The sequence below is a fragment of the Callithrix jacchus genome, chromosome 1, assembly GCF_049354715.1.
Source record: "Callithrix jacchus isolate 240 chromosome 1, calJac240_pri, whole genome shotgun sequence".
Classification (NCBI taxonomy): Eukaryota; Metazoa; Chordata; class Mammalia; order Primates; family Cebidae; genus Callithrix; species Callithrix jacchus.
The window spans coordinates 178,250,971-178,276,972 of NC_133502.1; the positions used below are offsets into that span (position 1 = coordinate 178,250,971).

The 26,002-nt window shown below is 56.5% G+C and overlaps 1 protein-coding gene across 2 annotated transcripts in view; it reads left to right on the top strand.

Moving 5' to 3' along the window:
• The first annotated feature begins 3,731 nt into the window (after positions 1–3,731).
• The window catches only part of PRRX2 (paired related homeobox 2), a 57,821-nt gene continuing 35,550 nt past the window's right edge, over positions 3,732–26,002 (top strand). Inside the window, exon 1 of one of the 2 annotated variants that reach the window (XM_009003886.5) lies at positions 3,732–4,209. In XM_009003886.5, the coding sequence (XP_009002134.3) occupies positions 3,951–4,209 (259 nt within the window). In that variant the 5' untranslated portion in view covers positions 3,732–3,950. Of the gene's footprint in view, positions 4,210–4,902; positions 5,322–26,002 lie in introns of those variants that run through there. The other variant, XM_054236990.2, reaches the window with a different exon arrangement.

Here is a 26,002-nt window from a genome sequence, read left to right on the forward strand (position 1 = left end):
CTAATCCTAAACAGAAAACTGTACTTAGGACTGTATATTATAGGACTATCTTTCTTCATCTATCTAGATTACAGAGATAAGCTACAAAGATATATTCAAATTATCTTTAGTTCATTCCTTTTTCTTATCTTATTGCATGGTGCCTGTGCCCCTGGCCTCACCATCCCATTCCTGCCCCAACCCCAGCCCCTAGCCCCAGGCTGGGTAAGGGAATGGGCAGCATCAGTAATGATGCCAAATCCTCAAGAGCCCTTCTGATTGAGTCTGAGTCCTTCCCATTGTCTGCAAAAATCCGTTTTATAGACAATGGGATAGACTCAGAGAGGATGAGCAAGTGACATATTCAAGTCCTCAGCTTGTTTTCTCTCTCTTTCTTTCTTTCTTTCTTTCTCTTTCTTTCTTTCATAGGGTCTCACTCGGTTGCCCAGGCTGAGTGCACTGATGCTATCACAGCTCACTGTAGCCTTGACCTCCCAGGCTCAAGCAATCCTCTGATCTCAGCCTCCAAGTAGCTGGGGACACAGGCATGCATTGCCATGCCAGCTATTTTTCTTTTTCTAGAGATAGTGTTGCTCAGGCTGATCTTGAACTCCTGGGCTCAAATGATCCTCCTATCTCAGCCTCCCAAAGTGCTAGGATTATAGGCCTGAGCCGCCATGCCCAGGGAGCTCATTTTACCTTTGAGGCCCTCAAGAGAAAGAGGCTAAGTAGATTGCTGAAAGCTCAGGCAAATCTTTTTTTTTTTTGAGACGGAGTTTTGCTCTTGTTGCCCAGGCTGGAGTGCAATGGTGTGATCTCACCACAACCTCTGCCTCCTGGGTTCAAGCAGTTCTCCTGCCTCACCCTCCAGAGTAACCAAGATTACAGACATGCACTACCATGCCTGGCTAATTTCGTATTTTTAGTAGAGACTGGGTTTCTTCATGTTGGTCAGGCTGGTATCAAACTCGTGAACTCAGGTGATCCACTTGCCTTGGCCTCTCAAAGTGCTAGGATTACAGCCGTGAGCCACTGTGCCCGGCCTTGGAAAGGTCTTGATCTGCACTCAGGAGGCTGATTCCAGACAGCCATCATTCTACAGAGGTGGCGATCACCTCTCAACATGTGTAGGGTGAGTAATGGCATGAGTGAGTGGAAGAAGCCACCGTGACCACTGGCCATGCCGAGAGACCATGACCCTGTACTTCCCAGCTCTGGGCCTCCCATTGTCGATCTGTAAAACAAAAGGGCTTAGACCAAAAATTTCCATGGTTCTCCCAGCTCTGGAAGAGCTTTCACCATTTTTTGCCTCAGTTTCCCCATCTGTCATCCAAGGGAATGGGACCTAGATGATCTCTCAGGCCCTTTCTGACTCCACAGGCCAATGTCGACAGTAACCTCTGTGTGTTTCAGGCCATGGGCCCTGGAGATCCCCTACCATGGAGTCCCCATTGTTCAAGTGATTCTTCTGCCTCAGCTCCCAAGTAGCTGGGATTACAGGTGCACACCACTACTGCCAGGCTAATTTTTGTATTTTTAGTGGAGACAGGGTTTCACCATGTTGGCCAGGCTGGTCTTGAACTCCTGACGTCAGGTGATTCACCTGCCTCGGCCTCCCAAAGTGCTGGGATTATAGGCATGAGTCACAGCACCCAGCCAAGGTGCTGAATTTGAGGCCACATGGCAGTACGGGGCATAGCTGGGGCTGGGACCCCTTCTCCAACACAAAGCTATTCTGCCTCTGGGATGAAGCCTGCCCTCGGTGGGCTGTACTTTTCCCTCTGCTCTGTGGGTTTTGCTGGGCGCGTGGACAGCGTCCTCCCAGACACCCTGAGCCCAGGAGTGGCCCCGCCCTGCTCAGTTCCTCAGGAAGTTGTTCAGCCACACACACTGTGGGTAGTACTGGTGCCCAGACTGGGCTCCTGCCAGCCGCCAAGGACAAAGGAGACTGGTGCCTCTTTGCCAGCCTTTCTTGTTGGACACTCCTTGGGGCTGAGGTCCAAGGAAAGAGAGCCCCATCATCTCCAAAGACTGCCCTACCTGTGTGTGTCCCTGCATGGATTGCTGTGGCTAAAGACACTCGGGGGTCACTTGACCTCATTTTTTAAAATTACTTACTTATTGAGACTGTTTCACTCTTGTCACCCAGGCTGGAGTGCAGTGGCATGATCTCGGTTCACTGCAACCTCTGCCTCCCAGGTTCAATCAATTCTCCTGCCTCAGCCTCCCCAGTAGCTGGGATTACAGGTGCCTGCCACCATGCCCAGCTGATTTTTATTTTTATTTTTTGTTTTTTTTGTAGAGACAGGATTTCACCATGTGGACCAGGCTGGCCTTGAACTCCTGACCTCATGTGATCCACATGCCTGAGCCTCCCAAAATGCTGAGATTACAGGCGTGAGCCACCGGGCCAGGCCTACTCAGCCTCGTTTCAAAGGCGATTCCTTTCATGCTGTGAGGAATCAGGTATTGCTAGGCTTTCCTTAAAAATAGTGTTCTGGGCTGGGCACTGTGGCTCACACCTGTAATCCCAGTACTGTGGGAGGCCGAGGTCAGGCATTGGAAACCAGCTTGGCCAACATGGCAAAACCCCTTCTCTACTAAAAATACAAAAATTAGCAGGGCCTGGTGATGCATACCTGTAATCCCAGCTACTCGGGAGGCTGAGGGAGGAGAATCGCTTGAACCCGGGAAGTGGAGGTTGCAGTGAGCTGATTATCAGGCCACTGCACTCTAACCTGCGTGAGACTCCGTCTCAATCAATCAATCAATCAATCAAATAGTGGTCTGCAGGCTTTCAGGGATGTGGGCTGGCCTGTCTTCTGCGTGGGAGCCGGGAAAGAATGTTTTGAAGGCTTCCTCCGGTGGGCCACTTTGGCTGATGTGACTTTATTCCTCACATTATGTAGCGAGGCCGGGGGACAGACAACGGGGACAGAGGAACGGGCCAGCAGGCGGCTGTCCTGGGGAAATAGCCATGGCATCCGGGAGGCTAGGGTCTCAGCTCTGCTCAACCCGCACATCTTTTCTGTGCTTTCCTTGAAAAACAGAAACAAGAGTGGACACCGAAGTCTGCCTATCTCGTTCCTGTCTCCCGTTTCAGTCTCAGGCTGGCAGTCCTCTGTGCGCGCGCTAGAAACTCTGCAGGCAAGCGCCTGCCTCCCGCTTGATTTTCCTTGGGAAAGGGCCTGGGGCCTCCTGGGGGTGGGCACCAAGTATGCGTGGGGGGACCTGGCAAGGAGCAGCGTGGGAGAGGCGGGGTGGGGACGTCGCGTGCGCCCCAGGAGCCTGAGGATGCGCTGCCTTCGGTGGCGGGGAGACAGCCTTGGGGCGGGTGGAGTGCTAGGAGCTCTCTGGGTCAGCGCGGGCGGGGCCGGCGTCGGGGACGACGAGGGGAGCGAGGCTGGGGCTGGGAATCGGGGGCCCTTCCCCATCGTCTCCTGGCCGCTCCCTCCACCTGAGGAGGCGATTGTAAAGGAAGGGGGGACGCCCTCTGCCACCACCTCCCAGGCACTTGGGAGATGGAAAACGACAAAATGCGGAACCTCCCCCTCCCTAAAATGTGGGTGGGGAGGGTGAAGGGAGGACACCCCTTCCCCGCCCCCCGCGCCAGCCTTCGCCGGGCTCCGCCAGGGACCCCTCCCCGCGGTCGGGGTGGGGGCGGGCGAGGAGCGCTGGGAGGAGGGAGCTGAGCGGAGGGGAGGACGAGGGCGAGGTCTGCTTCAAGAAGGGGCGTGTGGCCGGCGCAGCGCGTGCTCCAGCGGCTCCGGAGCGAGCGACCGCCGCGGCGAAGGGGAGGGCGGAAAGTTTGTTTCCCCGACGTCAGCGCCGGGCGGGCCGTGGAGCCGGGAGGCGGCGGGAGCCAGGCAGAGCGCGGGGCGGCCGGGGCGCTCGCTCCGACCCGCTCCCGCGACCCCTCTTGGGACCCGCGCCCGCGACCCCCGCCGGCCTCCCCGGGGCCGCTCGCGGGCATGGACAGCGCGGCCGCCGCCTTTGCCCTGGACAAGCCGGCGCTGGGCCCGGGGCCGCCGCCGCCGCCGCCCGCGATCGGGCCCGGCGACTGCGCCCAGGCGCGCAAGAACTTCTCGGTGAGCCACCTCCTGGACCTGGAGGAGGTGGCGGCGGCCGGGCGGCTGGCGGCGCGCCCCGGGGCCAGGGCCGAGGCGCGGGAGGGCGCGGCGCGGGAGCCGTCCGGGGGCAGCAGCGGCAGCGAGGCGGCGCCGCAGGACGGTGAGTGCGGCCAGCCGGGGACTGGAGCGGCGGGGCCGGGGCGCGCGAAGATGCGGGGCGCGTGGTAAGCGGCTGGACCTCCGGCCGCGGGTGTAGGTAACGGCGTGGGCGGCGGTGGACCAGAACTCAGGGCTTGGGGAGGGGGACCCTCTTCGGGTCTTGTGGTGTGTCCCACGGGAAAGCGCGCTGCCTTCGCGCCCTAGTGCTCCGCTCCGGAACAGCCTGGGAAGTGGGTGTGGCTGCTGCCGCGTTACCACTAGGGAAACCGAGACTTGAGTGGGGCAACACCGCTGAGCTGCACGTTGGGATTTTAAACCTGCCGTCTCCCTCCCGCACGAGCGAGGGCCGCCCCAGCTCCTCCTCCGTCTTAGGTTGGGCTCTTTGGGGGGGGACAGTGCCTGTCCACCCCCACCCTCCAGTTTGCCCCGGGAGCAGCTGCCTCGGTGGAACGGGCCCAGCCAGGCCTCTCTTCCCCTGCGGAGGTTAAAGGTCATCAGGAAGGGGCTTTAAAAACAAACAACCCACCCAAGTGGCCTTTTTCAAAAAGTGACACAGGATGGCAGGGTCCTGAGCCCTTGGTAAGAAGGGGAGGGATGGGGAGAAGATGGAGAAAAAGCAAAGGCCCAGCCCTGGCCGCTTCAGTGGGGGAAGGGAGGGGAGGACCAGAGTCCTCGCCGCTGCTCAGTGCACACTAAGCATGGGAGCACACTGAGCATGGGAGCCGGCTGGTCAGAGACCAGGCCCCTGTCCCCTAGCTCTGGGGGTGGCCGGCCTGCTGGGGGCTCTGGGTCCCTGAAGTGTGCCACCTGACTCCAGCAGCCTGAGGAGCCTGCTCTACACCAGCCTCCAGGTCTCAGGGTGCCCAGGCTGGTGGCATTCCTCAGTTTTTCAGAGACAGGAGGTGGAGGGAAAACAGAGGTGGTGACTGCAGCCTGGTCTGAAACCATGTGCGTTGGCGGGGATGCCTGCGACACGCTTGCCTTTCACGGCGCACCTTCTGACTGCACCCAGCTGCTGCCAGCCTGCCGCTGAGATGAAGCCACTGGCTCCCTCACGGCAGCGGCCACCACTCAGCGGCCACAGTGGACTGGCCACTCTCTGCACCCTCCACAGTGAGTGTGAAGCCGGCAGACCTCCCAGGAGGTGGGGTTTAGCTCCCCAGTGGAAAAAGGGAGGGAGATGTCCACTCTGTCGAAGAGGAAAGTCGGTGCCCCCTGGTTTGTGGTGGGGGAATGCCCTGCCTGCCCAAGGTCATTTGAGGACCTCAGCAGCTCTGAGCCGGCCCGCACCCCCAGGACAGAGGAGAGGGAGGGAGACTCCAGGGGTTGGGAAGAGACGGAGGAACCACTGGAAGGTGAAGGGAAGGAAGGAAGCGGGGACATGGAAAGAGGGAGAGAGGGAAGGACAGAGGCAGAGGAAGGAAGGGAGAGGAGAGGGGTGCGGAGCGGTGAGGGGAGAAGGAAGGGGGCCGGGGTGTCTTGTACTCCAGTCCTGGTGGAGGGGGACGGGATGCCCATTTCTGCCCTACCCCGGCTGTGGGGAAAGACAGGGAGGCCATGCTTCTCCCGGACACAGTGTAGAAGGTCTCTGGTGGCGGGTTTCCCTGGGATCCCAGAACAGCTAGTGTCAGGCGGGGATGTGGGCGCCTGGACAAAGCCCTTGGCAGCCTCTGGGCAGCTGGGTGTGCAGTGGGTCTTCCCAGCAGCCTCCTGGGGCTGGCCATCCTCCTGGAGAGCCCATGGGGCCTGCAGGCCTTCTCCTAAGAAGGGGCGTTGGCACACTGGGAGTACCCAGGCTTGCTTGGGACACACTGGGTGTGGGATCAGGTGGGGTAGAGTCTGGGCCAGGCTCCAGGAGGCGCTTGTGGAGTGGCCCCTGTTTTGGAAGCTGCCTAACTCTTCCCTAGAGAGGATGGAGCTCTGGCAGGGACCGTCCCTGGGCTCTGCCCAGGGTGTGGGTCTGGGTCTGGGTCTGGGTCTGGGTCTGCAGACAGGAGAGGAAGAGAGGGGACTGCGAGCCAGGCACCAGTTTCCTGCCCATCCCACTGGGTCAGACCGCTCCACCCACTGCCACTTGCTGTGGATTCCCAAGTCCTGAAGGCTCCAAAAGTGGTAGAGACGGGTCCCTCTTTCTCTCCTTCTGCACCCTTTGAAAGTGGGCAGCCAAACCTTGCTGGGGTTGCCGGGATGCCAGACCCCAGGCCAGGGGACTGGGTATTGGGCTACAGTATGGTCCTCCAGTCCCAGACTTACAGGAGCCCAGGCGCCTCACCGGGGATCCAGACATGCTTGGAGCTGGGTTTCCTATGGCTTTTGAGTTGTTTTCAGGTCCAAAGCAAGAGATGGTCTGGCTGGGGGCAGTGGCTCACGCCTATAACCCCAACGTTTTGGGAGGCTGAGGTGGGCGGATCACCTGAATTCAGGAGTTCGAGACCAGGCTGGCCAACATGGTGAAACCCCGTCTCTACTAAAAATACCAAAAAAAAAAAAAAAAAAAGCTGGGCACAGTGGCAGGTGCCTGTAGTTCCAGCTACTCAGGAGGCTGAGGCAGGAGAATCGCTTGAACCTGGGAGTCAGAGGTTGCAGTGAGCTGAGATCCCGCCGCTACACTCCAGCCTGGGCAACAGAGCGAGATTCCATCTCAAAAAAAAAAAAAAGAAAGAAAAGAAAAAGAAGAGTGAATGGGGAACACCAGTGAGTTAGTAATTAATGTGTCTTCAATCTGCTGGGATAGCAGGCACCAGTAGATAAAGCCTGCTATTGCCAATGACTTTCTAAGACCAGGCTCCCTTCAGAAATGGCTGGGAAGGAAGGCTGTGGCTTCGCAAGTGACTCAGAACTAATCAGGGTCTCGGGTTCCTTCCTCCCCAGTCAAACGCTGAGGGCTGCACCCAGCGCTGAGCTATGCCAAACACGTTAGGAAAACAAACCCTCCTTTGCTGCCTTTGCAGTGACTAACAACAAAAGAAACCACGTGAATGACTGAGATTTTCTCTAAAGCATTCCCTCCTGTGGGCAGGGCGGAGACAGGGACGTGGACACACTCTGGAAATAAACAGAGCCCCTAGAGCCAGGCAGGGGTGAGGTCCCCAGGGAAGGCCAGGAGGCCAGTGCTCAGGGCTGGTGCCTGCTTTGGAAAACCCCAGGATTCACTGCAGGAGAAACCAAGGGATCCCCTGTGGATCCACTTTTCAGAGATTCGGGAAGATGAAGTGCTTGTGTCTAGGGCATGGGACAAGCCAGGGTGGGCTGGGAGCCCTCGGGGGGGCTGTCGGTGCGTCTGTGACTAGGAGTGAGTCTGGTTTGTGGTGGGGGTCCCCCAAGGCTCCACGTGGCTGGAGGGGGCCCCTGAGTTGAAGAGATTGGCAGACCTGCCTTCAGTGATCTTGTTGCGGTAAAAGATGGCTAACATCAGAGTTGCCATTTTCACCATTTACAAGAATGCAGTCCGGTGGCGTGAAGTCCACTCACTTTGTCACGCAGCTGTCACCACCATCCATCTCCAGAACTTTCTCATCTTCCCAGATGGAAACTGCACCCCCTTGAACATGCATCCCCTCCCCCAGCCCCTGGCACCCAGCATTCCACCTCCTGTCTCTGTGGATTTGACTCCTAGGGATCTCGTATGTGAGTGGAATCCTGCAGCATCTGCCCCTCTGTGACCACCTTATTTCACTGAATGTGGCATCTGCAGGGCTCACCTATGTGTCAGAATCTCCTTCCTTCTTAAGGCCGACTCTCATTCCACTGCACCGATGGACCACACTGTGTATCGGTTCACACATCCGCAGACACGGGGCTTGTTCCCGCCTGCTGTGCACAGCACCACTATGGAAACAGGTGTCCAACTCTCCATTCGGGTCTCCGCTTTTCATGATTTGGGGTATCTACGCAACGTTGAAATGACCACATCCTATGGTAGTTCTACCTTTATTTTTTATTCTTATTTTTTCTTTGATGGAGTCTTGCTCCATCACCCAGGCTGGAAGGCAGTGGCTCAGTCGCACTCACTGCAACCTCCGCCTCCTGGTGTCAGGTGATTCTCCTGCCTCAGCCTTCCGGGTAGCTGAGATTACAGGTGCATGCCACCGTACCTGGCTAATTTTTAGTAGAGACAGGTTGGTCAGGATGGTCTTGAACTCCTGACTTCAGGTGATCTGCCCGCCTTGGCCTCCCAAAGTGCTGGGATTCCAGGAGTGAGCCACCTCCAGGCCCTACCTTTACATTTGTTAAGGGACGTAATACTGTTTTCAGGGCTGACTTCAGTTTTTAATTGGCCTCCCTGTAACTGATTCTGAAACACGACGTCAGCACAAGACCAGAGCAAGGTTTTGGGGGAAGAGACAAAGGGGTTCCTTCAGAGCCCAGCCTTTGAAGACAGCTTGCTCACCTTCTCCCTCCCCTCTCTCCCCTTCCTTCCCCTTTCTCTGTTTCCTGGGGAAAGGAGCATTATGCTCCGGTCCAGATCCTGGCTTTTGCTGTCCTCTCCGCGTGTGACCTTGGTCGTGTCATGTCCCCTCTCTGTGCCTCGTTCTCCACCTGAACAGTGGGAGATGGCGTACAAGGGTTGGGAGACCCTCCTGACCCAGATGATTTGACCCAGGCTTAGGAACCCCATGATGGGCGCCCCTCCGGGATGTGGAGTCTCTGAGCCTGGGTCTGAGCTGGGCCTGGTGCCTGGACGCTCAGACATGTGACCCTGTCTCTGCAGGATCCTGGGAGCAGCGAGGGAGGAGGAGTGAGCAGCCAGAGGCTGCGTGCCCAGGGGGCTTTCCGTTTGAAAACTGCTGGGCCTCCCTGGGTGGCTGGGGGCGGGACAGTGGCCCTCATCGCATCTCAGCCTTTTTGCCAGGGAGGGTTGGTTCATTGTTCGTGGTTCCCCGACCTGTTGCGCCTCGGTCCAGTAGATCATCGGGGTGGGGCTTGGTGGCCTGGCACAGGGGGCTCAGACCAGCTTGCCCTTCTCTGTGGGCAGAAGCTCAACAGGCTGGAGCCACCACTGTTCCCTCCCAGAAAACTCCAAAAAAGTAGCTTGGAACACTAGTGACAGCACCTGCTTACATGCCATCCTTGAGGCCTGAAAAGAACCCCAAGACTCAGGGTTACCATGTATGGGATGGGAACGAGGGCTGTGGTCTCCCTCATAGCGGTGCAGTGAGCCTGGAGTGGATGGGGGTCCTGGGGTCCATGCCTGGGGCAAAGGATATGCTCAGTTAAGCATCTCCACTGCAGCTCCTGGAGACACTCTGTGAGGGCCTGTGAGTCAGGCGACACTGGTGATGCCATCCCTATATTTTGGAGGCCCAGAGAGGCAAAGCAACCTGCCCGAGGCCTCACAGCTGGGAAAGGAGGGGGGGGGATTTCATTTTGGATCATTAAGTCCAGACCTCCCTCTCCTGTGCCATCCTTGGGCTGGGGGAGTCAGGGAAGGGGAGCCCACCTGGCTGTTGGGGAGATTCTGGCTGAGGCTCATTGGGGAACAAAGCGGGTGAGAGGGACAGGCCCCAGGGGCCGGCACAGAACGGGCTCTGGGATGGACCTGTGCCTATGTTAGGTGTTTCTGGGTGGGTAGGGGCAGGAAGGAAGCTTTGGAGTGGGTTGTCCCGGTCAAGGACGTGTGGTCAGGCTGGACAAGGCAGAACCTGGGGCACGTCGGTGGTTTCCTAGACCCTAAAGGACAGTGGCTGACCCAGGGTGGAGGGGGAGCTTGGGGGTAATTTAAGGGGAGCCAGTGCTTCCCCGAACATACCCTACAGCAGTGCAACACCCTGGGCCAGAGGCAGCGCCAGTGGAGCAGAAGGGGTGGCCATGGTGGGGCTGAAGGAAGGCGTGAGGGGATGGGGTGAGAGTGACCTGAAGCCTCATGGGCACAGCAGCTATGTGCTCTGCATGTGGGCTGAAGCGTTACAAGCCTCTTTGGAGTTGTCCTTCCACCAGCCGTATGAAGTGGGTCCTGTGAGTCAAGGTCACACCATTCTCATTCCTGTAAGATTCCAGCCTGGCCTTCCTGTTCCAAAGCCCCCACTCTCCACCACTGCCCAAAGCTGCCTCTAGCTCCAAAGAATGCTGGGGTGGCCCAACCAGGGATGTCCACCCCCAGGCAGGTGTGGGCTGCTTTCAGGGAGCCGTGAGGTGGCCCAGGTCAGGGGTTCTCTGCAATATCTCCAGCAGCCTGGCCTGGGTCCACAGGCGTGAGGGAGATGGGTCAGGCCTGGGGAGTGGGGACAGCCCGGTACTGGGGTGTGTGAAGTGGGAGTGGTGGGCTGCCCTTCCCTTCCTGCCGGGAAAAACTGGAACAGCCACCTTCACCTGTCTCCCGGATGCAGGATGCAGGAGCACTGCGGAAGGGCCCTGTCTCTGGGAATAGCAATAGGACAGGTTCCTTTACCCCTCCATCCCCAGCTCCCGCACTTGTTCATTCATTCATTCATTTATTCATTCATTTACATAAGGTGTCAATTCTGGCCGGGCGCGGTGGCTCATGCCTGTATTCCCAGCACTTTGGGAGGTGGAGGTGGGTGGATCACCTGAGGTCAGGAGTTCGAGACCAGCCTGACCAACATGAAGAAACCCCATTTTTACTAAAAATACAAAAAAATAACCAGGTGTGGTGGTATAGGCCTGTAATCCCAGCTACTCAGGAGGCTGAGGCAGGAGAATTGCTTGAACCGGGGAAGCGGAGGTTGCGGAGGTTGTGAGCCGAGATCACACCGCTGCACTCCAGTCTGGGCAACACCAGGGTAGCTCTGTCTCAAAAAAAAAAAGTGTCAATCCTGAGTTCCACTGTCGGCCTGTGGTTCCCAGACTTCCAGTTTTCAAGTGCCGCAATGCAGAACAGTTCCAGTCACCGAGGAAGCGGCATACAGTGGACAGCATGAAAGCTTTGCCGGGAAGAGACTTGTACTCAGAACCCTCATGTCCCCACCCTTTCATCCAAGAAATAACCTTTGAGTATCTCCATCTCTGAGTAAAGAAAGGCTCTTGGCCAGGCAAGGTGGCTCAAGCCTGTAATCCTAGTACTTTGGGAGACTGAGGCGGGAGGATTGTTTGAGCCCAGGTTGAGCAATATGTGGAGACCTCATCTCTACAAAAAATGAAAATTTAAAAAATTATCTGGGCATAGTAGCATGCACCTGCAGCCGCAGCTACTCGGGACACTGAGACAGGAGGGTCCCTTGAGCCCAGGAGTTCGAGGCTGCAGTGAGCTGTGATCACGCCACTGTACTCCAGCCTGGGCGACAGAACAAGACCCTATCTCAAAAAATAAAAACAAACAAAAGAAAGAAAGGTTCTTAAAATCGACTTAATTTAGCTTCATAAGAAGCTCACTCATTGTCCCTATTTTTCTCATTTTGTTGGTGAAAACTTTGTCCTAGGCTGGCATTTGGGAACCACATGGTCTGGCTTTCCCAGATTCCCAGACATAAAGACACACAGACCCACACCTGCCATGCCACATACTCACACCGGCCATGCCACATACGTACACCGTGCACACACGCCTCCCCTGTCGTGAGGGCTCCAGCCCGGTCCCCGATGGAGCCCTGGCTGTTAGTGGTCTGGGTGGCCTCAGCGGCTCAAGAATAGATGGACAGATGCATCTGCACCAGTGTGGGCCAAGGGTTAAGTGCCTTTTGCGAGGTGGTGAGTAGGAGAGAGCCGTGGGAGCTTCCTGTTTAGTCAGAGGGAGGCTGGGGAAGTTATCTCGCTGGCTCCCACACCGAGCAGACGAAGAGATGGGGTGTCCGGCAGTCAGCATCCAGCAGGTAGGGAGGTGACATGGGACAGGGGGCAGGTCGCAGAGCATCCCTAGGAGGGGCAGAGCTGGCCACGGCTTTCCCTCCCAAGGAGCATGGGCTTGCTGGGATACCCCACTCTGGCCAGAACCCAGGAGCCACGGAATCACACCAAGTCCTGGAAGTAAAGGTTGTTATGAGAACCAGAAAGTACTGGTTCCCACTTGCTCTCGCTGCCCTGAGCCTGGGTCCGGGCGCCTGCTCTGTGTCCCTTCCACATCAGGGAAGCTGTCTGTGCCCAGCCAGGTTCTGGGGGGCCACCAAGACGGCAGGATGGGTCCACATGGGACCCTTGATGGCTAATAATATCTTTTCCTGTGTCCTAAAAATGAAGCAGGCTCTGGAAGATATTATGTTGGTTTCTCTCCGTGATGGATGGATTCTGCTTTTCTGTGCGTGGGTTGGGCAGCCGAGACCTTCCGGTTTGGGGGCGGTGGGAGGGGCTAGGAGAGAATGGGGACGACGGGTTACGGAGCTGCCAAGGAGCTGAGGCCGGTAGGATTGAGGACTGGGCAACAGGCTGGGGGCTGCAAAACGTGCAGTCTCTGGAGGAGGTTTGAGGGTGACACAGTAACAGAGAAGGAGACCCAGGCTGAGAGGCCTGGAAACTTCCACAGAGGGGCCCTCCCCTGAGAGCTGAACGAACACATGGGTTGCTGGAGAATTGACAAGGTGAGGACAGGGAACCTTCCGTCACTGCTGCCCGAGAGGCAGTAAGAGGGGCCCCAGACTAGGAGTCAGGACACGGGATTCCTACCTCGCCCGGCCCAACTCTACAGCCTGAGACACACGCTGTCGCTGGTCCAAGCCTCAATGTCCCCATCTGCCAGATCAGAAGGGTGGACATCTGTTTATGGACATACGTTGTGTGGTCCCAGGAGTCACTGCGTTAGAATCACCCAGGGAGCTGGTGCAGTTCCGGGCCCCACCCCGACCTGCCAGATCAGACTCGGACCCCGGCCAGTGCATCTCTGCATTTCACAGCACCCTTGCCTAGTGATTTTTGCACCCTGCTGCAGGCTTCTTCAGGGCTGACTCTGCCTCCCTCACCCTCCTCAGTTTACCAGAGTGGAAATCGGTCCTCTCGAGGGGATGGAGAGGCCAGGGGGAGCCACCGCAGGACGCATGAGGCTGGCATCGGACCCAGAAGTGCCCGCAAGTGTCCATTATACAGGAGAGGGAGGGGCCGCACCGAGGCTGAGCCCAGCATCCCCGGAGACTTGACTTTGTGCCAAAGCTGCACTGCGAGTCTAGGAAGAAGCATTTGCTCTCGGGACCATTCCCCAGCATTTATTGATCACCCACTGAGTACCAGTCCAAGGCAGCCCAGGGGGTTGGAATGCAGGGGTGATGTGATCAGACGATTCCTGTCTCTTCTCTGCCAGCATCCTGACCCCCTCTAGCTTTGGCGGCCAGGGTTGGGGTGTAGGGGCAGTCAGAAACCTCCCTGCTGAGCTGGGAGTCTCTGGAAAAGCCCCCTCCTGACATCCTGCCCGCACCTTCTGCCCCCATGCTACCCTCCCTCCCCTTGTAGGGCTCCCTTGGGGATGGAGACCCACTGTCCCCAGGGGGCATCCACCTCACCCGACTTTGTCCCACTGCCCCACCCCGCCTCCCCGTCTGTCCTCCCCCACTGCTGGCCTCCCTCTTGCTGGCCTCCCTCTTGCTGTGGGCACAGACGTTTACACGCCAGAGACGGCGTTATTAAAAATGACATTTAACCAGAGCTGGAATTACCACGTGGATGGCTGCAAACCTCGGAATCAAAGCGGGAGCCGCCGGGCGGGCGCGCCTGGCAGGGGCCTTGCGGCCTATCTCCCCGCCAGAGCTCTGAGCGGGCCTCCCATATAAAACCCCGCAGAACTCCGAGGTCTTGAAAGCCAGTGCACCTCCTTTCATTAGACTAACAAATAACACGTAACAGAAAACAGCTGTTAACAGCAGCCCCTAATGCTCTCAAGATGGTGCTGCAGGCAGCCCATCCAGCTAGTGGGCAGCCGGTGGGCAGGGCAGCCGCACGGGCTCAGGTGGAGGCTCCCCCCCCAGGTGGGTGTAGAATGCCTGGCACCTCCTGTTTTCCAGGGTGCACCCTCTGGGACCCAGGAGGCTGCACCCTCTGGGACCCAGGAGGCTCCTTCTCCTTCTCTCCTTCCTCCGGCTTCCTTCCTTCCTTCCTTCCTTCCCCGATCCTTGCTGAGACCCCGTGTCTGAGGGTCTGTTTGCAAGGGGTTGGGCTGTAGGCTGGTGGGCATCCAGGGTGGCATGGCCAAGAGCATGAGAAGCAGAGGCCAGATCTTGAGTTCTAGCCCTGCCTCTGGCCCGCTGAGTGATTGTGGCCAGTTTCTCTCCCAGCTTCTCATTTGTCATCTGGGGAGGACAAGAGTCATGCCTCCTTGTCAGGAGGTTTTGAGGATTTGGGAGAGGATGGAAGTGGAGTTCTCAGCAGGCAGCCAGACAGTGCTCAGACTAGAGAGTATCTGAGATCATGATCACAGCTGAGGAAGCTGGAGCTCAGTGAGGTTAAGTGACTTGCCCAAGGTCACACAGCGGGTAGAGAAGCCGCAGAGCCCATGTGCTTTCAGGACACAGTGAAGCAGGGATTGAGACATTCAGAAATGGGTCTGACCTAGCCCCTGCCCTCAGAGGGCTTCCAGTCTGCAGCTGACACAGAGCATGAGCTCTGAAGCCCAGGCTGAGGCCGGGCAACGCCTCAAGGCTCCCACTGCTAACCCTGGGGGCTTGGAAGCCAGAGGGGCCTCCAGATGCAGACATCATTCCAGGTGCAGGTGCTGGGAGACTCAGGGCCTCCCCAGAGCCGGAAGCGTGATCCCCGAAGTTCAGAGGGGCTCTGTCCTCAAGCCTGGAGAAGGAAGGGCTGTATCCTTGGCTAGGGAGAAAAATCCAGAGAAAACCTCCCAAAGTTGGGAAGAAAGACAAATGGACATTTTGTTTCATTTCCCCTCATGATGAGGCCACAGAAAAGAGACACTTTTGCCTTCCCCCTGAGGGACTGTGGGTTAAACTCCGTGCCTCCCCACTCCCTACCAAGATCTGCTCTGCGTTTTCGTTCCAGGAAAACTGCATAGGATTCTCCTCGTTTGCTCTTTTTTTTCAGTGCACATGCGTGTTGTTTTGAGATGCTGGGAAAATCCCAGTGAACAGACCAACCCTGGTCTCAGCAGGCATAAGCTTAGCACGAAGGCGCCCCCCCACCCCCCACCCCACAGATCCTGTTCTTATCATCTGCCAGGCTCCGAACCCTGGGATTGATGGGTAGCCTCTCACGGAATCACTCAGCAGCCTCGCGAGAGAGGTGAAGCTTTATCCCTGTCTTACAGGCGAGGAATCTGAGGCTCAGAAGGATAAAGTGACTCGACCCAGGAAATATGCAGTGATCCCGGAGCCCAGGTATCACTCGGGCCACCTGGTGCCAGTGCCCCAGATGGCCAGGGAGCCACGCAGGGTTCTCTTGCTAGAAACAGTCTAGGCTCTGTCTCTGGGGGAGGCCCAGCAGGGATAGAGGATTTCTCCCCACCTCCCTGGTTCCCACCTGGAGACCTCTGCAGTGGTCCTGAAGAAGGCCCCCTTTTCCAGGGACACACCCATGCAGACGCTTGCCCATGGCATAGTCAAGCATGGAGGCTCCAGGCCTCGCTTTGATGGGAAGGGGGGTGACCAGGGAGGAGCCCTTGCCTTAGGGAAGCTCATGTTTCCTAGAGACATCATGTTTTAATTGGAAGGCCAGCCTCTCCCACAGAGCTGGCTGCCCCACACCACAGCCCCGGGGGAGGAGAGTGTCAGGGCTCAAAGCGGGAAATTGCTAGAGACAAGAAGTAAAAACGGGCTACTCTGGTTTCACTGGGAAGGAAGAAAGAAAAGGCAAAAATCTAATAGAGAGTGGGGTTGCTGTTTAAAGAAAACTGTTGCTGTTGCAGCAGATTCAAGGCTGGGGCTGCTTTTTCTTTTTTCTTTCTTTCTTTTTTTTATTTTTGAGATGGAGTGTCTCTCTCTGTCGCCCAGACTGGAGTTCAGTGGCGTGATCCGGGCTTGCTACAATCACCTGGGTTCAGGTGATTCTCTTGCCTCAGCCTCCCAAACAGCTGGGATTACACTCACGTGCCACCACGTCCACCGGGTGAATTTTTGTATTTTTAGCAGAGATGGGGTTTCACCATGTTGGTCAGGCTGGGCTCAAACTCCTGACCTCAGGTGATCTGCCTGCCTCATCCTCCCAAAGTGCTGGAATTACAGGCATGAGCTACTGCGCCCGGTCTAGGGGGCTGCTTCTTTAAGGGGCTGGTTTCTCTGTCAAGGGAGGAAAAGTGTGGAAGGTGTTCTGTGGACCCTTCCCTCCTTGCACGAATAGTATTGAGCACCTACTGCCTGCCAGGCTGTGGCCAGGCACAGGGGCCCCTGCAGCAAACAAGGGAGCTGTGGTCCTTGGTGTGAAGGAGACATGCTGGATGCTGTAACAACAGGCGATGGGGCCCCTACCTTGTTTGGAGGTTCAGGGAAGACTTCCTGGAGGAAGCAGAATTTCAGAAGGGACTTCAAGAATGAGCGGAGCTGTCCAGAGAGGAGGTCAGGGAGGGCACGCCGGGGGGAGGAGGCTTGGAGTTGGAAAAAGCATGGCTGCCCTGGAGCAGGAAGGGTGGGAGGGAGCGTGGTGGGGCTTCCATCTGGCAGACGTTGCTTGAGATTTGTGACTTTTGTACTAAGAGCCATGCGATGCATTCTGTGAGTCTGTGGGTATCGAGACTGGCCACTCCCTCCGGACCTCTCCGTGAGCATCTCTTCCCGTCACACGGGAAGCCAGTGTCTGATTTGGGGGTGACTGTTGTGTCTCAGTTGCCCAAGCTGCCTGGGCTGCCCCAGTCTCCAAAGGAACTGACCACAAGCCCCTAACTGACTGCCCCTAGCCCTGGCTGCCCCTGGCCCAGCCACTGTGAGACCTGTCCAGATCCGGAGCCAGGGAGGGAAAGCTCCGGGAGCCATTTAGAGCCAGTGGCGGGGCAGGTGCCCGGGTCCCACGTCGCAGTCCATCGCGTGCAGGGTGGCAGCTCCCATCGGAGAGGTGGGGAAGGGGGTGCAGATGCTGAGGCGCTGGGCAGCCACGGCTGCTGGTGAATTCTTGATGTCAGGGACCCAAGATCAGGGCTGTGTGTCCCAGGTGCACAACGACCCTGGGGTGGAAGTTTTGTTCACAGGTCGAGGAAGGCAGGCCATCCCAGACCATCTGACCTTGAATCCTGCATTCCACGAGGAATGGAGGGAGTCGGGGCTGCTTGGGCAGAGTCAGGACAGTTGAGCTGGGCGACGGTGGCAGAGGGGAGGTGACTGAGAGCCGCCCCATCATCGTCGGCACCGTGATCTGACAGGTCCATGTATTGTGCGCCTGCTAAGTGCTGCGCCCTCTGCATGGAGCACTCATTAAATCCTCCGGAGCACTCTAGAAGGCATGTGGTCTTATGACCCCATTTTCCAGGTGAGGAAACTGAGGCCCAGGAAGCCAGGTTACACAATGAGTGCATGGGGGCGCTAGGCTTTGGGCCCTTGACTGTGGTCTGTTCCCCACCTCTGCCGACCTGGAGTCCCTGGACTGGGCTGACTGTGGCCTCACCCACCCTCTCCAGGCCTGTTTAGGAAGGGAAGAGTAGGAAGGTTTCACGACGCTGGAGCAGGGGCTGCTGACCGATTCCAGAGCTGCCCCCTGACCAAGGCAGGCGGACTCAGGCAGGGGCAGCCTCTGTTGTCCCCCATGCAACTCAGTGGTGATGCAGGCAGAGAAACGTAGAGCCAGCTCCGGAGAGTTCCCAAGGACACCACCCCTCCAGCGCCTCCCTTTTCTTGGGATGGGACACGCTGGGGAATGGCCCAGCTCTGCTGTGGAGATTCTGGCCCCAAACTCAGCTCCACTTTCTGGGTGATCTTGGCAAAGCACTCATGTCTCTGAGCCTCTAATTCCTCATCTGCAAAATGATCATCCTCACAGTACCTGGGGTTTGGGCTGCTCAGGAGTCAATGACACCAGGCAGGTAGGGGTTAGCTTTACGCCTGCCTTGCCCCTGAAAAGGGCTCAGTAAACACCACTTTAGCCAGGCGCGGTGGGTCACGCCTGTAAAAGCATCATTTTGAGAAGCCGAGGAGGTTAGATAATCTGAAGTCAGGAGTTCAAGACCAGCCTGGTCAATATGGCAAAACCCCATCTCTATTAAAAATAGGAAAATAAGACAAGCATGGTGGCACTTGCCTGTAGTCTCAGCTACTCCGGAGGCTGAGGCAGGAGAATTGCTTGAACCCAGGAGGCAGAGGTTGCAGTGAGCTGAGATCGCGCCACTGCACTCCAGCCTGGGTGACAGAATGAGACTCTGTCTCAAAAAAAACAATTTGTGCTCTCTCTCTCTCTCTCTCTCTCTCTCTTTCTCTCAACACCTGGGAGGAGGGGCGGATGTCCCATTTAGGACCATCACATTCCCTTCACAGATGGAAAAACTGAGGGGGAGGTTTCCCAAGCCCCACAGGAAGGGGAGCTGAGATTAGGAACAGAGTTCTGGGTGCCGGGAGCTTGCCTCATGGCTTCGCTGGTACCTAACCATGCTTTCCAAAAGGGAGGTGAGTTACCCAGCCCAGTACCCCACCCCCAGCCTGCATACAGGACCCAGACCCCTCTCCCCTGCCCAGCCCTGCCTGGCAACCTGGGATCCCCTCTCTGGAAGGACGGCACTGATCAGCTGCACTGAACTGAGCTGCTGGCTGGATATGACCGCTGCTCTCGTGCGGGAGGAGGCATCTTGCTTTATTTTCCATGGCACAGGTTGTAACCGTACATAATTTCATGGCCGTTGTCTATGAAACACAACTATTTTTATAATGCGGTGTTTGAGGTTAAAAATCCAAATTAGAGATTAATGGCAATGTCTAGAAGGTCTGTGGCTAAGACAGCTTTGGGGAGGGAGGCTGAGGCGCTCAGGTTTGCAGCCTGGAGCATTGCAGGTGGGTCCTCCCTGCGTGCCGAGAGCATGACACGCACTTGCACGCACACTCCTAGCCCATTCCCCAGCTCCAGCAAAGCTGGGTTCAATGTGGCGTTGGCATCCCTGGGAGAGCTGACTTCAGTGCTGGCTCCTTTTCTGCCTAGGACCCTGAGGTCCAAGCAGCCATCAGAGAGTAGGTTCCCTGGGCGGGCACGGTGGCTCAGGCCTGTAATCCCAGCACTTTGGGAGGCTGAGGCGGGCAGATCACCTGAGGTCAGGAGTTCGAGACCATCCTGGCCAACATGGTGAAATCCCATCTCTATTAAAAATACAAAATTAGCCAGGTGTGGCGGTGTGCCGGTGTGCCCCTGTAATCCCAGCTACTCGGGAGGCTGAGACAGAATTACTTGAACCCGGGAGGTGGAGCTTGCAGTGAGCTGAGATGGTGCCACTACTCTCCAGCCTGGGTGACAGAACAAGACTCTATCTCAAAAAAAAAAAAGAAAGAAAGAAAGCAGGTTTCCTGATGATAAAGCGGTGCTGGCTGTTGTGGAGGATGTCAGCTGGCAGCAGGGGGGCAATGGCAGTGCCTGAAGCCCCCAGAAAAGTCGTGAATGTATTGGGTTTGCCTCCATCCGGTGCCAGCTCTCTGCTCCCCCCAATCTTGCCCTCCCTCCATCCCCCAAACCAGAACCAGATGGAAACCCAAGTGAAGAGTGGGTCTGAGGGTGGGGCAGATGATGGGGCAGATGGTGTAGGATGAGAGCCTGGTGTGGGGAGTGAGCCCCACTCCAGAAACACCAAAAGCCGATGCGTGTCCTTTGGCCAGCGACAGTTTGGAGCCTGCTGCAGAAAAACCTCCAGGTTCTGGCGACTTCTGGGCTCCCTGGGGATCGTGGGCACATGTTTGCTGCTTTATTAAAACCGGAGAACCGCAGCAGTGGCCAGGAGAGTAGGGCCTCCTGTGGTGCTGAGAATTTTCCTCTCTCCACCTTCCCATGGTACAGGCTGGTCCCTGAGGAGGAGGCGTGGGGCTTAGGAGGAAGGCAGCTCCCAGGAGCTGTTGGCCAAATGCCTGTGGCCTCCTCCTGTGCCCGAGGTACCCCAGGGAGAGGAGGTCCAGAGTGGAGCCCAGAATGCCAGACGGGTCCCACTTGGCTCCCTGGGGCAAGGGGCTTCTCTTCTCTCAACCTCAGTCTCTGTCTGTGACGTGGAGACAGTGGGACACCTACTCAGAGGATGCAGAGACGGGAAGTGCTTCACAAAGTCCTGGCACAGATGGCCCTGCTGCTGCCACTGCTGCTACTACTGAGATCCCAATGCTATTATTTTTTTAAAATGTTTTTATTGTTTTGAAATAGAGCCTCACTCTGTTGCCCAGGCTAGAGGGCTGTGGCACGATCTTGGCTCACTGCAACCTCCACCTCCCAGGTTTAAGCGATTCTCCTGCCTCAGCCTCCCAGGTAGCTGGTATTACAGGTGCCCACCACCGTGCCCTCTAATTTTTGTATTTTTAGTAGAGATGGGGTTTCACGATCCTGGCCAGGCTGGTCTCAAACTCCTGACCTTGTGACACACCCTCCTCGGCCTCCCAAAGTGTCCCGATGCTATTATTACTACCATTGCTATTCTTCAAAACTCCTCTGTGAGGGCTCCTGAGAGAGGAGGGGCTAAAGACCCAGCCATCTCCCTGGCAACTGCAGGCTCCCAAGGACTCTCATCCCCCTAGCCTTGGGTTGGTGGACTGTCCCAACCCAAACTAGCTCCATATTAAGGCAAAAACTCCATCCCTACCCCCCCGCCCCACCCTGGGGCCGGGTGGTGAGAGGAGGGGCTTGTGTATTCCTAGTCTCTTGCTGGTCCAGGGTGAAGCTGGAGCAAGAGGGCAGGACGTGTCTCCATGCCTCTCTCGGCAATGGCTTCGCCCCATCCTGGAAAGAGCTCAGGTATCTGTATCAGGCACAGCAGACAAAAGCCTGAGCCTTGTGGCCAGCTCAGAGACAGCCCCAGAGAGGGGCTTTGTCTTCAGGTCTCTCAGTGCCACCATGGAGACCCCAGACCTGTGTCTCAGTCTTCCCCTCCTTGGCCGGGCAAGGTGGCTCACACCTGTAATCCTAGCACTTTGGGAGGCTGAGGCGGGCAGATCACCTGAGGTCAGGAGTTTGAGACCAGCCTGGCCAACATGGTGAAGAATACAAAAATTAGCTGGGCATGGTGGCATGCACCTGTAGTTTCAGCTACTCAGGAGGCTGAGGCAGGAGAATCGCTTGAACCCAGGAGGTGGAGGCTGCGGTGAGTGAGATGGTGCCACTGCAACTGTAGCCTGGGCGACAGGGTGAAACCCTGTCTCAAAAAAAAAAAACAAATATTTCCCTCCACTGGCTGTGCTAGTTCCTGCCAAGCCAGCATAAAGACTTATTTGGGTGAAGTCACTGCCCACTGGGAACCCCTCCTGGGAACCCCTTCAGAGCAATAATTAATCATCTCTCTTTTAGGAGCCCCCCCCTACGGACTAAGTATATGACACACACGATCTCCCCTCATCTTTATAGATGGATATTGACATTTCCATTTTACAGATTAGAAACAGGCTCCTTCCTGCAGCACGTATTTCTTGAGAGCCACTGCTCTGTGCAGGCACTAGGCAGACATCCACCCGTCAGCCCTTAGGGAGCTTGAGGGTAACTGATAAAGACACAGGCAGGTAATTTACTACAGTGCTGGTAAGTTTCACTGAAGAGAAGCACAGGGGCCTCATGGGTTCAGAGAAGGGAGTGCCACCCCCAGGCTGCACAGCCAGCACCAGCAGAGGTAAGGCTAAAACCCAGGATCAGACTTCAGAGTCCTTCCATCCCTACCCTCTTCCTGCACAAGGCTGTGGCTAACAGGAGCCCCTCCCGACGGGCTGCAGAGACTCACATCCCAAATTCACCCTGAGAGGGACCCATGACCCTGGACCCTGTATGGTGTAGGCAGTGACAGGAGAGAAGATTCCTGAGGCAGGTCCACAAGTCCCTCTGGCGCTGTGCTCTCCGCAGACCTGGGGGTGAACAGTTCCCGGAGTGGGAGCCATACTACTCTAGTTCTGCCATGGTGAGGACAAGGGTATGATATCATTGGGCTTTGGCATTGTATCGGTAAAGGCTGTCACCTATGAAGGGTAAAAGACAGGTTCCAGCTAGCTTAAGCAAAACTAGGATATATTCATTAGCCTAATTTAGAAATCCAGGGTGGGACTTCAGGCACAGCTGGATCTAGGCTTAAGCAATGACACTGGGGCCTGCGTTCTGTCTCTCTGGCTTCACCCTTTCCTATAGAGGAGACACACACACAGTGAGAGACACACACAGACACACACACGAAGCCAACAGAAAAGAAGCCAGAAATCTCTGCAAAAACCTCGCTGTGCCATCATTGGGTCCCTGCCCACTTCTGAGCCAGTCACAGTGGCCAAGAGAAGCTGAGTGCTGATTGGCTGAGGCCTGGTTGTGGGGTGGGGCCTCACTGGTGCCCTTTGGACTGGGAATGGAGGGAGGTTGCTCTCCGCGGGGTGCTCCTGGGTGTAATGGAGCTCACGTTTATAGAGGAAGAGTTTTCTGAACAGCACAGGCTGCGCTTGAAGCCCTTCACATGTATTGTCTCACCTAATCACGGAGGGACCGTTATTGTGCCTGCTTTATAGACGAGGCAGCCAAGGCTCAAGAAGCTTTCCCAAGGTCACCCAGCTTGTGGGTGGAGTTAAGGGCACTTAGTCCAGGGTTCCTGTGTCAATCATAACTCTCAAAGCAACCAGTGGCCATCCAGGTGTCACTGGGCCACCCTTCCACCATCTTGTCCCCTCTTCCAGGGCAGGCAGTGTGCCACTGAGGCCCCTCCTGCCCTCTCCCTGGGCTGAGGGCATCACTCTGGCCAATGTGGGCCCCGTGGGCTGCGTGGTCCCCAGGAAGCTGTGGAGGGGACAACTTTGGTTGTCCACTTGCCACACCGTCACAGGAAGTCCACATTTCACTCACAGCTTGTTCAGGTCCCTTATTTATTTATTTATTTATTTATTTATTTATTTATTTATTTATTTATTTGTGAGACAGGGTCTCACTGTTGCCCAGGCTGGAGTGCAGTGGCATGATCACAGCTCACCACAGCCTCGACGTCCTGGGCTCAGTTGATCCTCCCACCTCAGCCTCCTGAGTGTAGCTGGGTGACATGTGCCACCACCCCACCCAGCTAATCTTTTTTTTTGTGACCAAGTTTTGCTCTGTTGCCAGGCTGGAGTGCATCTCTGTAGTAAGCACCATCTCTGCTTACTACAACCTCCACCTCCTGGGTTCAAGCGATTCTCTTGCCTCAGCCTCCGGAATAGCTGAGACTACTGGTGCTCGCCGCCACACCCAGCTGATTTTTGTATTTTTAGTAGAGACAGAGTTTCACTACGTTGGCCAGGCTGGTCTCGATCTCTTGACCTCATGATCTGCCTGCCTCAGCCTCAGGCTCAGGTGCAAGCCACCGCTCCCAGCCTTTTTTTTTTTTTTTGAAACAGAGTTTCTCTCTTGTTGCCCAGGCTGGAGTAAAATGGTGTGAGCTCAGCTCACCAAAACCTCCACCTCCCAGGTTCAAGCAATTCTCCTGCCTCAGCCTCCCGAGTAGTAGGGACTATAGGCATGCGCCACTACGCCCGGCTAATTTTTTGTATTGTTAGTAGAGACAAGGTTATTCCATGTTGGTCAGGCTGGTGTGGAACTCTTGACCTTAGGTGATCCACCCGCTTTGGCCTCCCAAAGTGCTGGAATTACAGGTGTGAGCCACCGTGCCCAGCCTTAATTCTTTAAACTTTTTGTAGAGACCAGGGTCTCAAACTCCTGGACTCAAGCAACCCTTCCCCCTCAGCCTCCCAAAGTGCTGGGACTACAGGTGTGAGCCACTGTGCCTGGCCTGTTTCCCTTCTTCACTGTACTTTGGAACTGAATTAAAAACCATTTCCAGAATCCCATTTTCCTGGGCCTTTGAAAAGCTCCTGGGCCTTAGGTATTGTGCACCCAAAGACTTAAGGGTGTAGTTTATGAGTCATTCATTCATTTGTCCATGCATTGTTTCCTGAGCACCTACTGTATGCCAGGCGCCACTGCTGACACAGCTTTGAGGGTGCACGGGGAACCCTGTTGTTGGTGCAGTGCAAGCAAGTTGAGTCAGTGATGGTGGAGGAGCTGGGAGCCTCATCCAGACCCCCATGCCTTTCTGAGCCAGTGAGGGGAGGGTTCCTACAGGAAGTGGTGTCTAAGAAGGGAGGTGAGGGCTGGGCTGGGCTTTGTGAAGACGGGGGAAATTCTTCCGGCCAGGGGAACCGCATGTGTGAAGATAGGAAGTAGCAGAGTACCAGCGTCCAAGGAGCACAAGGAAGGCCAGGATGGCCTGTGGGGGTGGGGCTTGTAGGGGGCAGGGGCACCCCGTGAGTCTGGAGGGGGCAGGTCCTGGGAACTAGAACCTGGGCTGGCAAGCAGGCTCCCCTCCTGGTGCTGCTAAGAACCAGGGTCAAGACAAGCGTGAGGGGAGTGAGATGCCTCGGGTGCAGATACAGGGAGGTGTCACTGTTAGGGCTATGCCAGTGAGGGCGGGTATCTGGACACAGGCCTCCTTACTTTTGTTTTGTTCGGTTTTGTTTTTGAGATGGGGTCTCACTCTGTCTCCCAGGCTGGAGTGCAAGTGGTGCAATCGCAGCTCACTGCAGCCTCCATGTCCTGGGCTCAAGTGATCCTCCCACCTCAGCCTCCCAAGTAGCCAGCCGCAGGTGCACACTGCCACACTGGCTAATTTTTTAAAAGGAGTCTTGGCCGGGCAAGGTGGCTCACGCCTGTAATCCCAGCACTTTGGGAGGCTGAGGCAGGCAGATCATGAGGTCAGGAGTTCAAGACAAGCCTGGCCAAGATGGTGAAACCCTGTCTCTTCTAAAATTACAAAAATTAGCCAGGCATGGTGGTGGGTGCCTGTAATCCCAGCTAGTCAGGAGGATGAGGCAGGGAATTGCCTGGACCCGGGAGAAGGAGATTGCAGTGAGCTGATCATGTCACTGCACTCCAGCCTGGGCGACAGAGCAAGACTCTGTCTCAAAAAACAAAAAACAAAATGAATCCTATTGTGTTGCCCAGGCTGTTCTTGAACTCCTGGGCTCAAGTGATCCTCCCACTTCAGCCTCCTGAAGCGTTGGGAATACAGGTGACAGCCAGCATGCCTGGCTGACCCTCTAACTTGTGCAGCCTGGGTGCCTCCCTCCCCACACCAGGATCTGCTCAGTATGGGGATCCCTGATCATCCACAGCCCTCACCACCAGCTGCCCCTCCTCCACTTCTAAAAAAACTCCAGCGTCCTGATTTTTTGGGGAGGAGGGCTTTGATGGGTCCAGTAAGGGAGTGGGGTCTGAGCAGAATGCTAATGAAATCAGAGGAGCCCAGGTTGGGGGCAGGCCCTGGGGAAGGGAGAATTAAGCAGCTGCTCGCAGGCTCTCTTCCGTATTTGATTGGCGCTGGCTGAGGGACATCCACCCGCAGAGCAGCCCCTGCAGAGGGGCGGGGGGAGGGGTGACGGGGACAGATTTGCTTCTTCAGCTGTCTTGGTCCTCCTCCATGGCAGAGGCAGGCTGCAGGCCGGGCGTGGTGTGATCCCAGCACATCGGGAGGCTTAGGTGGGAGGATCACTTGAGGCCAGGAGTTCAAAACCAGCCTGGGCCACAAAATGAGACCCCCTGCCTCTATGAAACATTAAAAAAGAAAGAAGTGGGCTTCGTTCAGCATGCACAGATGCTTCGTGGAAGGAAAGGGGCAAAAGTGGCCTTGAGACCCTGCCAAGGGGTGTTGGCCCGTTCTTCGGGCCTCTCGGGGGTTGGTGAGGAGTGTGGAGGGCCCCAGGGACCCCTGTGAGTCCCGCCACCTGACCACCTTCCAGGCGTCATCTCTTAATCCTTACAGGATCCATGAGTGGCCGGGAAACTGAGGCATGGAGGGACGGAGCCGTGTGCCAGAGGGAGGGCCCACA